Below are 12,173 nucleotides of genomic sequence, written 5' to 3'. Positions count from 1 at the left end.
CTCTCTGGATTGGGCTCTTTGTCTGACCTTTAAGAGTTCTGGTCTATGGTACTATTCCTCAGAGGCACACTGCAGTCTGACTAGTCTCCTCTCTCTAACTTTTCCTGGCAGACATCTGTACAAGTTCCAGCTCCTGCTGCTGGTGTGATTGAAGCTCTCCTGGTTCCTGATGGGGGTAGAGTGGAAGGCGGGACACCCCTCTTTACACTCAGGAAATCTGGAGGTGAGAGTGCAGCTCTATAAATGCCAAGCCAGCTCTGCTACCAGCGCAGCATAATCATTGTTAGAGTAGGAAACCATGGGCATGGAATGCAGTCAGTGTGGGGTGCTGTAGGAAGCTGGCTTCCAGGTATCTGCACGTAGAAAGTGCTAGTATTCATAAAAATTGAGCGCTAAATACTGAACACGGCCTAATTTTCATTAAAAGATGAAGTAATTGTTTTTTTAACATTTTTTAGCTGCTGCCCCTAAAGCAAAACCAAGTGAGGCTGCTCCACCTGCACCCCCGAAACCAGAGGCAGCCTCACCACCCCCTGCGGCAGGGCCCATCCCTACCTCCATGCCTCCAGTGCCTCCAGTCTCCTCTCTGCCGATGGACAGCAAGCCAGGTGAGTCCTGCTTCCATTTCGCAGCAGCGCCAGTGCCAGTACTTACCTCTTGTTGTTCTTCAGAGGCCTGTATATCAAGTAAACAATGGGGATACAACCTCTTTGAGAGCACTTTCGACTTTCAAGAGATGGTCCTGCAGGGGCCCTCCACTATTTCCCAGCTTCATTTAATATCTTATCATAGGGACCTGATAAGAGCTTTGATTTTTTTTTTTTTTTGTGCCCTGCTACTTAGGATTAGTTAAGCCAGGTTGTACATCCTCCATACATTTCAGTGTAGCATAAGCAGGAAGGGGTGGGCTAGGATGGAACTCGATAAGCGCCTTACTCGATAAGAGGTAGGGCTTTGGACACCGCCCACACCATCAGTGTACATCGGACGTCCTAGTCAATTCCAGTTAACACCAGCTTCTTAAAAACCTCAGCGAGTAAGAGGATGGGGTACTGATGAGCAGGGGTGAAGATCAAGTGCAGTCAAGGTGTATGAAGCGAGCAGCTCGCTCATATTTTGCATTAGATGCGGGCGAATTCTGCCTGATTCTGCATAATGTCATGTGCTGCGGTGGCGCTGCATGTTACTTCCTTGGTGCGTTGTAATTCTTGCCATCTCCATTTAGTGTCTGCAGTGAAGCCGACTTCTCCTCCAGCTGTTCCAGAGGTGGCACCTGCCACGAGTTCTCGATCCGAACACAGGGTAAGCCATGAAGCTGAAAAATTCGGGGCTCCCACCTCTGCCATATTAACAGCTTATCAGTGTTTTATGGTGGCCCTGATTACTAGAACTGTTCTTTTTAGCACATTCAGGGTTATTCTTGCTTTAGGGTTTTGTGAATGTATCTCAGGGGAGATACTGGGAAATAGTAAATAATTTAGTTAGAACGATATGTACAGGGGAACGTGAGTGAAAATCTGTCATCTTGGCTCTTTGGCATTGTTGACGTTTGCTCGGCCCTGAGGGCACCAATTGTCCATTCATGGCTGGAAACCTTTGATGACCCACCAATCTAATCGTTTATAAGTGCTAGTGCAGGTCTTAAGTCCTGCTGGTCACTGGTTGTACCACTCAGCAGATCCCTTCTTTGCTGCGAGTCCTCTGTAGTTCATTGGCACTCTTGAGAGACGTTTAGGTAGAGGAGGAGGCCGCAGTTTTGATGGCAAATCCTACCAAGTGGATGTTGCCTTGGTGACATGGCCTTTCTGTGTAAAGAATTCTAGGGTGTACCTAGTTCCTCTTCAAATGGGCTGGTTACAGAATGGTAATAAAAATATGTTGCATTGCCATAGAAAAGAGAGCTGGCGGAGTAGCTTGTCCTGGCTCATGAAGTTATTTTCGTTTTACTCCCTTATTTATGTTCCACTTTCTTTCTTATACACTGGGACCCTAGGTAAACCTACTCCTTCCTGGGTTTAGTGGGTCCCCAATATAGACTCCCACTATAGATAGTGCCCGAGTTCATTCTCCTTAGTATGAATCATACTCGCAGCTTCCTGTTTCACAGTATAAAGGATACCTCAGCACAGGCATGTTCTTTTTAGTATAATGAATGTCAGTCTACCGGCTTCTCCCTGTTTTATAGAGTATCCATGTTTAGACACTTTCCCTCCTACATCAAGAATATGTATGTACATGTGCTCTCTCACCTCCTTTAAGAATACCCAATACCCTAGCATAGCTGCCTTCTTGTTGTAGAAGATAGTGCCACACAGCTGCCTCTTCTCAGTATAAAGGATACCTGGGTGCAGGCCCCATATTAGTGCAAAGGCTACCTAGATACACTGGCTGCTGCCCATCTACCAGAATATTCAGGCATAAGACACTCGCCAGTATAGAAGGTACCAAGACACAGCTACCCTCTTCTCACCATAGACAATATACGAGCAGATCCTCTCTCTCATTGGTATTGAAGATACTTAAGTGCTGCTACATGCTTCTCAGGTTAATGGATACATAGACACTGGTGCCATACACAGCCTCCGCACCATGCAAACGATACCTTCTCATAGCAGTACTGTCTCCATGCTCAGCTGGCATCTCGCCAAAATAATCGGTGCAACCACCCCGCCCCCTTGTACAGAGGCACACCATAGTCTTCTTCCACCCTCCTCCAATCTGTGCTCGTGCACATCAGTCTCAGAGGTGATAGTGAAAGAATTGTAATAGCATTTCTCGTTTTCACTCTCCATAGCACCTTTGTTACAGAAAAAATTCTGACTGGAATGGTGCTAAATTTTGCAGGAAAGAAGCACTTAACTGAAGGAAGCTCCTTTGTTGGTTTGGTGTAAATCCATTCAGTTGTCTTTGTAGGAATTAGCATTACCACATTTTCAGGTGGACTATTTGAATGGGTTGAAAATCGAATATTTCTGGACCCGTTAATCTGAAAACTGACCGCAAACCTAAATTAAAAAAATAAATCTTGTTGGACGAGGGACTTTTTTCCCCTCGACGTCCATTTCGGTTCTGCGGGTCGCAGAGCTCTGACTGGCAGTAGGTAAAATGTTCCTGTGTGCATGCAAATACAGGATGTGGCCACTGTCGTTTACTAAAAATAAATGTGAAGGCCTCCTAAGTGGGAAAGGGATGAGCATATTCTGAGCCCCAGAACTAGGTGACAAAACTCAGAATCTTTTCACACTAGTGTGTGGAGTGCAAAATCAACATCTAGTGCAAGAAGAAACCCGGGATCGGTAAGTAAATTTATGCAAAACCATTACAGGAAATGTCATCATTAAGGGAAAAATAGTTTAGTTTATAAGTGGCTGTTAGCCACAAAAGTTGCGAAAACAACTGTCAAAATTCAATAAAAAGCCCTCAAAGGGTCTTTTGAGAATACTATTGAGAAAAAAAAAAAACTCTAAACATCTAGGGCCTGAAAGACCATCCGCAATTGGTTGGCTTCAGGGTCAAGCCATAGGCCAGGCTTTATGGTCAGTTCAGCTGTGTGCATTGGAGGTTGGTGGGCTGTGGTAAGTTGGGTGCATGGGCTGGACCTTAGCCAGGCCCTGTGGCCACCCCACACTGACACCAGCTGTAGGTGTTACGCCGCATGAGTTGGTCGCCGCAGCCCTTTAGCCAGTCGCTGCTGCGCATGGGCAAAAGACCTGCGCGGCAGGAGTGTGCTACCCGCAGAGGGTTGGCGCCCTGGGGATGGAATAACTTTAAAGTAGCTGGATGCACTACATCATGCGAAAGAAACCCTGAAATTCACTGAAAAGGGTACAGTTAAAGTACAGTAGTGGTTAGTAATTAAAACTGAAAAAAAATGAAGTTCATCAGTTATTTAGATCCACAATGCAAAACAGCCACGCAAACCAAAGCTCCCACGTCCAATGCAGTGCTTATGGCCCCACAATACTTGTAAGAACACTTGAAAGCACAGCATATTCAAACTACAACACATACTCAAACCCCAACTAGTGTAGGAATCCATGTTCATAGTCGCCTCATTGATCGTTAATGGTAAGATGATATGTAATCTGACCTGTAAGCTCACCTTTGACATTGGTCCTGTGATTGCATCATGGTTTGGTCACGAGTCACACGTCCGTTGTGCGAGTCCTGGAACTACTCGGGCATCTCAGAGATTGGGGGATTTAATAAAATCTGGGGCATTTGTTGCTTTCTGTAACGGAAAACTGGCCTCTGAAGATTCTTCTGTATGAAAAGAAAAACAATTTAATAATTCCATCACATGATTTCATACATTTGCAACGCTATGACCTATGGTGCCCAAAATGTATATGGTTTGCGAGTATTAGTTGATCATGAATTCCCCACTGATATAATTGTTTGAAGGCCATTGATGATCAAAATCACCCCGCCTGAAACAGAATTTTTAATGCGCTGTTGAATTGCGCCCATTAGCTCATAGTGACCTATAGGTAAGCTACACTAAACACTCTATAGATGATGCAATCCGTGGGGAGAGAAAACAAGACTCCACTTCTGTGAATGAGTCTTGTTTATGGTGAAGGGCAATGGGACTGGAAAACCACGGTTTGCCTCCCAGTGTGGGGTTAGGAATTCTTGATGTTTCGGATCTTGAAGGTCTGGTATTTAAAAGGTGCTTGTGGCACTAGGTCCGATGCTGGAGGGCCGAGGGCAGCAGACTGGTGTGAAACGCGTTACACGGACCACACAAGACTAGATCCGGCTCGTGCACAAGCCAGCCTGGCTTTGGACCTCCGTTCAGTCGGACAGGAGACCGGCAAGTGACACTTGGAACTCCTCTTGCTGCTGCCGGGGTCCTGCTGACATGCTGCCAGTGGCTGCTGAGAAAAGGGCGTGTTGGGGCCTCATTAAGGTGAAGAAAGCAAGCACAGGTTGACACAGGAAGGGAGGTCATCGCCTGGCAGAATCGCCGCTCGACTCCTGCGCATGCTGTTTGATCTTGGACAGCCCAACTCCTGTCTAGGGTGAGCAGTACAGAGGAGTTTCTGGGTACTTTTGCTCATTTCTGGTCTCCTTGGGTTTGCTCAGCACCTCAACGCCGACAAAGTCATTGGCAGCAGCGTTTAACTGGGCGTCTGTTTTAATCCTAATTTAGAGTTAATGGGCATCTTTCTGCGCCGTGTTCTGGAAACATTGCAGCAAAGTGCGGCTGCCTGAGTGGCCCTGCGATTATTAAATACTGCTGCTGCCATGCCTGTGTTTATCAGGCCGTGCCGGCCCGGAGTAGCTCTGTTTGTTTGGGGGGATAAAAAAAACAAAAGGTGGTGCTTTCTTTGTGTTGATGAAGATCTCCTTTGCTGGAGCGGAGCTCTGCCTGACGGGTATGGTAGGCCTTTGACATGTGGGTACTGGCCCACTGCCAATCGGTCCCAGTGAATCTAGAGATCCAAATGCACCGCGCGGCAGGAGTCTGACTCCAGGCACGCGCACTCTCCGGGAGGGGTCTCCTGCGGGATAGCTGGCATACTTCCCCCAGAAGAAGAGAGAGAGAGTGGGGGGGAATGGTAAATGGATATTGCCTGATAGTTGTGTGTTGGCAACAGATACTTTCCATTCTGAATTCACATCAGTGAGGTTCACAGTCCTCCCGGGATAATCCGAACCGTTGCACTGAAGTGATCTAGACCGGTCTTCTGTTTGCACCGATCCATTGCTTGCTAACGCAATCTTGATAATGGGCGCAAACATTCACATAGTTCATTATGAAAGAAAAGATGGAGGAAGAGGCACCATTTGCCTGAAGTCGCTGGACTCGATATACACATGGAACCCACTATGTATCATGCCTTGGTGCACCTACTGCATTTGAAAGCTGCCTAAATGGACATTGGGAAATAGGTCAAGGTGAGGTAACTCCTGTGAGACTGAAGGATGGGGAGACGAGTTTAGGGTGACTCTTATCCTAGTGTACACGAGGCGTGTCTTTCAGGAGCACTAATTATGTGTGCCATTAGGTTTTTGTTTTTTTGTGTGGAACGAGGGCTCCCACAAAATCATCCAGAAAGGGGGGAAATGGCTAACCTTCAAAACTCTTCTGAAATTGTGGCCACTTGTTTGCTTGACGCTGAGTGCCATTGCTTCACTTTCCTGTGTAGCTACCTCTACCTCTGTGTCTCACTTCCCTGCTGATGCACGTTTTTCTCCATACATGAAATCCTTGTTCATCACATTCATACTTGTACATCACCTCTCTGCACACTGTCCTCCTCTGAATTTCTGCCCCCATCACTTATCTTCCAACATATTTCTAAGTATTCCTGACTTTCTGCTCCATTCTATGCTTAATGCAGCTTCTGCTGGACCCTGCATCCTTGCCCCTCTCTAATGCTATATTTGGGTTGCAGGTGAAGATGAACAGAATGCGACAGCGAATTGCGCAGCGCCTGAAAGAAGCTCAGAACACGTGTGCCATGCTCACCACCTTTAATGAGATCGACATGAGGTGCGACCCTCCGGATTCTTCCATTACAAGTTCAGCTTGCATGTGCTGCCTATACCAGTGTGCCCTTTCCTTAGTCTCATGGACATTTACTGGTCGAGCCTCACAGGATCTGTTGTGCTGGAAGTATTAATTGCAACCTAATCCCTTCTCCTCATATACCTTCTCCCCATATCCCCTTGCTTCTTTTCTCCTATTTTCTCTTGCTTGCATCTTCCTGCCAGGGTGTAACAATGCAATCAAGGCTTGCTCTAGGAGGTGGCGGTGGATTAGAAATTAAGAAGCAGCATGCTGCTATAACTAACACACAATAAATTGATTCTGCAGTTCGAGCTGTTACTTCTGAGCATTTGGTACATGTTACAAGTAAAGGCAAATTCAACATTATGTGTCACAAAAAACAAAGTGCTACCAACTTTTGGGTCAGAGATAAGACAAAGTTATTTTATTTGTGCTAAACTAAAATTCTTATCATATGGGGCTGTTTGGCTAATTTATCCTATGGGTTGGGGTGGCACTTGGATAGTTCATGGCACCTTTAAAGCTGTTGCATTTATTAATATTGATTTTGATCCATACAGTCTATAGGGCAGAGGTACCAGATGTATTGAGTAAGTATAATGTGGGAATTACAACTTACCTAGCTTCCTGGTAACCCTGAATACAATGTGGCATAATAGAGTGTTTGAATCTCTGTTAACCAAGTTTGCCACACAAAAATCCCAACATGTAAAATCCAAAAACCCAAATTGGAAGAGTCCCACCCACTTTCCAAAAAAAGCTCCGAGTGCCAAAGGCAAGTTCATTTCCAATTTAATGGGCACAGTTACTGGAACAGGGGCTCAACTGGTTCAAGATAGATCCTTGCATAGGGAATAGATCCTAGGTGATTGTGGCACAGACAATACAATTCCTTGTAGGTGCCAAATTTCCGAAGCTCTTGTATTGGAACTTGCTAGTTGTAATTATTGTTTTCAATTAATGAAGGCACTCATGGGATCAGGGATATCTCACAGGACTGACTAGTCTGAGCTAGGAACTGAAAATTAGGGTCAAGTGGCCAACTGTGACTCTAAAGATGTATACGTATTGAACGGTTATAGAAAGACCATTATAATGGCTCTGACTGGCTCACTAGTCACTGGGCCTGGGATGAAGAAAAACATCTTGTATGCTTTGTTTTTTGTCCCCTTGCTCAAGGGTCTTCTCATCTGCTCTGCTTGGGCAGTCCAGCTTTCTAATCATCTATGTCATGGTTTCTTTCCGAGTCTTGGGCTCTCAGCCCTTATGGAGGGCAACTGCGCGTGGGGCTCAATGACTGGTAAAGTGTCTCGATCTGCTGCTTTCAGTAGTGACACCTTATCGAAGTTCAGATGATCACTAAGTAACAATCCATAGGGGAAAATTCTGAGTGTAGGCCATTGAAAGAAATCCAAAGTCACCCAAAAAGGCATTTTTATTTAAAATCTAAATACTCCTCCTGTAATGAGGGATTTAATTTCCTGGACTTTACTTTCTTTCATGACTTTCTGGGCTGTGACGGAACTACGTTGACCAGTAAGAGGTGGTAAGTGGGAATCCCAGACAGTTTCTGTGGTTGCTACGCTGTGCCCAGCACACCACAGGAAAGAAGGCAGGCTGGCCAGAAGGGTTTTGGGTCAGTGGAGGGTATTTGTTTTTGTTAAAGGAAGTAAATGTGTTTTCCCTCAGTACACCAAACAACTGCAGTTTTGGGCCAAAAACCCAAGGAACAAAGATCGTGCTCATTGTCACTTCCACTAAAGATAAAGTCCTCTTGTAGTTGAAACACAATTATAATGAGCAAACACTCCTACTGTGTCCATCTCCGACACTATTCACCCTTGACTCTGTCTCCTGGTCTCACATAGACAAACCATGCAACTCCAGTTACTGCATCCAACTTGAACACACCTAAGAAGGCTAGGTATGTGTGGCCGATAGAATGCCTCCCTTTCATGGCTACTTGTAAAAGGTTGTGCACCCCTGAACGAGCTGCCACTGAGTGACGTTACCCTGTAGGTTACAGTAACGATTCTTAATTATGGATGTAGCTACAATTTATGGTATGCCTGTTTCCAGTAGAAACAAACCTCTGTTGTGGAATGTTACAAAAAATCAGGGAGTGTCTCCAATGGACTTGTAGATTGTTGTGTGCACTGGAAAGAAGCCATAATGCAGAACATAAAGAATGAATCTGGCAGAGCAGCACAGCTTTTCTGAGCCAACCTGGTGGTACTTTTCTTTCAGTCCTTCCTCTCCAATAGTCTCTTGTATGCTGCATTATACCTAAACATTCCTTTCTTCTCCACTCTCCCCTTGGTTGCCTGCCTGCCTGTCTTTCTCCCTGTGGTCTGCTACATACTCTTTTTGTCTCCTATCCAGCTTGCTTTTCTTTCCCCTGTGTAACGTTCTCCTTCCTGTATTTCTCTCTCTCCTAGTCTCCTGCTGCTTTCTCTGGTTTACCGCCTGATTTTTCCTTTTGCCGAGGTGTCTTCCCTCCTTTTGGTATCCCCAGTTCTGCTTTTCTCTATCCTCCCATGGTATCTTCGATGCTTTTTCTCTCCACAGAATCGTGCTTTACACCTCTCCTCAAAAGTCTGCCTTTTTCACTATCCTCCTCGTCCCCTGCTGTTCTCTGAACCATTTGCACATGGTGCTCTGCTAATGGGCAGCTTTGGTTTCCACTCATTAGATGAAATTGAGTTTCCTTTTGAAACCCAACCTGACTCCTTAAGACAAAACATGTAAATATTTTGGGTTTAGAAAGCTAAGGTTGACAAAACAGAGCTGATTATGAGTCTAAGCAGGATTCTTTCCAGTATATAGTCCTGTCTAGCAGAATCTCCGTATCTGCTTTCGGCCCTAATTGGATTTGCATGGATTGACCTGGTAGCCATTTCAAGCCTTAACGGAGACCGGCAGGGTCCTGGGGGGTAAGGATCTGCATCTGCTGGGCCTCCTGGGAGCAGGCACTGCTGCCTGGCGCTCCTCGGTGTTCACATATGGGCTTTTTTCAGAGCAAAGATTATTATCGCGGTTTTGTTTCTCTCTCCTTGTCTCATTCCGGTGTATCTTGGGATACAGTAATGGATTTATACGAGTAATCCTAGCATCAAATAAGGTTATATGCAGGAAACATAACATTTTCAGATGATAAATCCCTTAATAATCTATCTGAAGCTCCAATAAATGTGTTTACAATGGTGGGCGGAGAGCTTCACTGAATATTTCAGAATCATTGATCAGTGTGTCATTTCCTCTTTGTAGAAATTTCCATCCCTGCTGCCATCTTGTTGCTCTGTTCAAGACTGCTACTCCTGCCATTCAACTACAAATTGGCAAGTGATTAGGCGACAACTGGTGTCATGGTTTGCTGAGCTTCAGTTGCATAAGTCGTTTACCAGCGGTGTCCTGGTTCCCTAGTACTTTTGGACCCCAAACTGTATAACCAAGTACTCCTCTCCTGCGTTTGACTCTTTCAGGGTAGCAAGACCAAGCAGTCCTGGGCTTACTGAAGGAGGTGAGGTGGGTTAGACTTTCAGAATAGGGTTTGCCCCGTAAGAGCAGCTAAAAAGATCAATGTCCGGTCAGTGCTTTCTTCTATAAAAGAAAAGTACTTAAATAGACAGCTAAAAAAATATACTACACAAACAATAAGATACTGTGAAACAAGAAGTCTCTACAACCCCCTGGGCCATAGTTCTATCCACAAACGGTATTTTGTTGCCAAAATGCTAAGCATTATAGAATCCGTTGACATTGGATTATACAGACATGTTCCACAGGGTTGCTCTTCAAAGATAAAGCAACAGCACCAAAGCTTGTATTTCAGTGATTTTGGCTTTAGCTGTTGATAAGAAGTTAAATGTACCGCTCTGCCCACTGTCCTACCATAGGAACAGAAGGGCCCGCCTTTCCTGGGAGACAATGCTCTGGTGATGTCAGAGGTCTGGTCAAGGGTGTCTGGTGTCTAGGCACAGTTACAAGAATTCCACTAGTCCAGTTTCCAGTTGGGCTAGCTGCAGGAAAGTAATGGTATATCAAGCGTGGTGCCAATTCACCCGGATATCCTCAGACTTCGCAGAAAAGGAGTGGGGCCTCTTCCTTAAAGTCCACTGGTCAGTCTAGACCTGGAAGCACCCACAGGCTCCCAAAGCACAGGCGAGGTGGCAGGGACGAAGCATCCACACCATGAATGATCATAAGGAGCTTCCCCTAATTCCTTCGTTGTTGAGTAACATCTTCCTCGAGTCTCCTTGGTCTTCAAAGACAGCACCCCTCCACAGCTGCCTTCAACTGCACGTTGCAGATAACTGGCTTTGTGCTGTTTAAAGTCCTTCGCTGGTGAGCTTATGCCCAACTCCTTGCATCAGACTGCAAATGTATTTCTTTGTGCAAATCAATAATAGAAACACCTCAAATCCATACTCTGTTTCTAGGTCTTGAAGAGAGAATAGCATTCCTGTGGGATTTCACTCCTATGTTTCCACTTACTCAGAAAATAAGAGAAATGCGGAACAGCCCACTGGGCAATGAGGTCAGTCTTCTAATGTTAGAACTACAGCAGAGGGACCCTGAACTAACAGAATATGTGTAGGGAATGTCAGGGAAAAGTAATCAAAAAACAACAGAACTATCCTACACCTATATACTTGAATTTTAAGGCTCTAAGTCCATATGAATAAAGTTATACCCACAGACTAGGTAAACAAAGAAATGTTTTTTTATGAAAAAGTCATTTAATAAATTTTTTTCATTTTTTTTTCCCCCCTTTTTTTTAGAGGTAGTTATTTATCCATTTAACATAGAAAATTAATTACAACATTTCGACAAAGATAAATATGTCAACAACAAAACACCATGTCAACGAAAATATAAATACAAAACTATAATAATAAACATCAACACATCATACAAAACCAACAAAGGTACAAAAAAAGTACATATAAAACAATACAATTTTTATATAAAAACAGTTCATTATAAAAAGTGCAATCAGGTATAACCGCCAAGACAAGCGCCAACGCGCGTTTCGGAGCTAGACAGTATGTTGGCTCCTTCCTCAGGGCGTGTAAGGTGAGTCTTTCAGGCGACAGCACAAATTACGTACATATCTTTGACAGGCGTAGAAGTTGACAAAGTTTGTAACCATAAGTCTGTGGGCAAAAAACATAAATGGGTAATAATGCTCCTCAACTAGAACGAATAAGGCTGGAAGGAATGGAGTATAGAAGTGTCAGTCAGAGAAGATAAAAACCAAACGACCCAAAAGTTGCAAAAACTTTTCTCTCCCTAAGAGAAAAAATATAGATACTAGTACACACCTTAGATGATCAGGTAACCCAGTAGTCAAGAAAATGTATAGGGCCACGAACTATGTTAGCAAAGGATATAGATGATAAAGATACCAATCACCAAGTGATGCACTATTCAAAATTAGAATCACCTACTTTAAGCGTATGGGGCCACTGGGAAAACATCCAGCATCAGTTAGCTAGGCTATTGAGCTATCTGGGGCTACAAAGAAGAAATAAGGTGCATTGATGATAATAGAAACCATCGTAGATAGCCAAGATCATCACAAGCTGGACTAGAGGATAGACAATAAATCCAATACGGAACCCTAAAGGGCAAATGTGAAGAATAACCCCAG

The 12,173-nt window shown here is 44.5% G+C and overlaps 1 protein-coding gene across 2 annotated transcripts in view; it reads left to right on the top strand.

Moving 5' to 3' along the window:
* The window catches only part of DLST (dihydrolipoamide S-succinyltransferase), a 150,592-nt gene that overhangs the window by 51,616 nt on the left and 86,803 nt on the right, over positions 1-12,173 (top strand). For both annotated transcript variants that reach the window (XM_085626743.1, XM_085626742.1), the window contains exons 7-10: positions 112-223; positions 459-608; positions 1,226-1,302; positions 6,405-6,502. In XM_085626743.1, the coding sequence (XP_085482869.1) occupies positions 112-223; positions 459-608; positions 1,226-1,302; positions 6,405-6,502 (437 nt within the window). The remainder of the gene's footprint in view (positions 1-111; positions 224-458; positions 609-1,225; positions 1,303-6,404; positions 6,503-12,173) is intronic.

This window comes from Triturus cristatus, chromosome 9 (genome assembly GCF_964204655.1).
Source record: "Triturus cristatus chromosome 9, aTriCri1.1, whole genome shotgun sequence".
NCBI classification, from domain to species: domain Eukaryota; kingdom Metazoa; phylum Chordata; class Amphibia; order Caudata; family Salamandridae; genus Triturus; species Triturus cristatus.
This window is presented reverse-complemented; position numbering and strand designations above follow the sequence as displayed.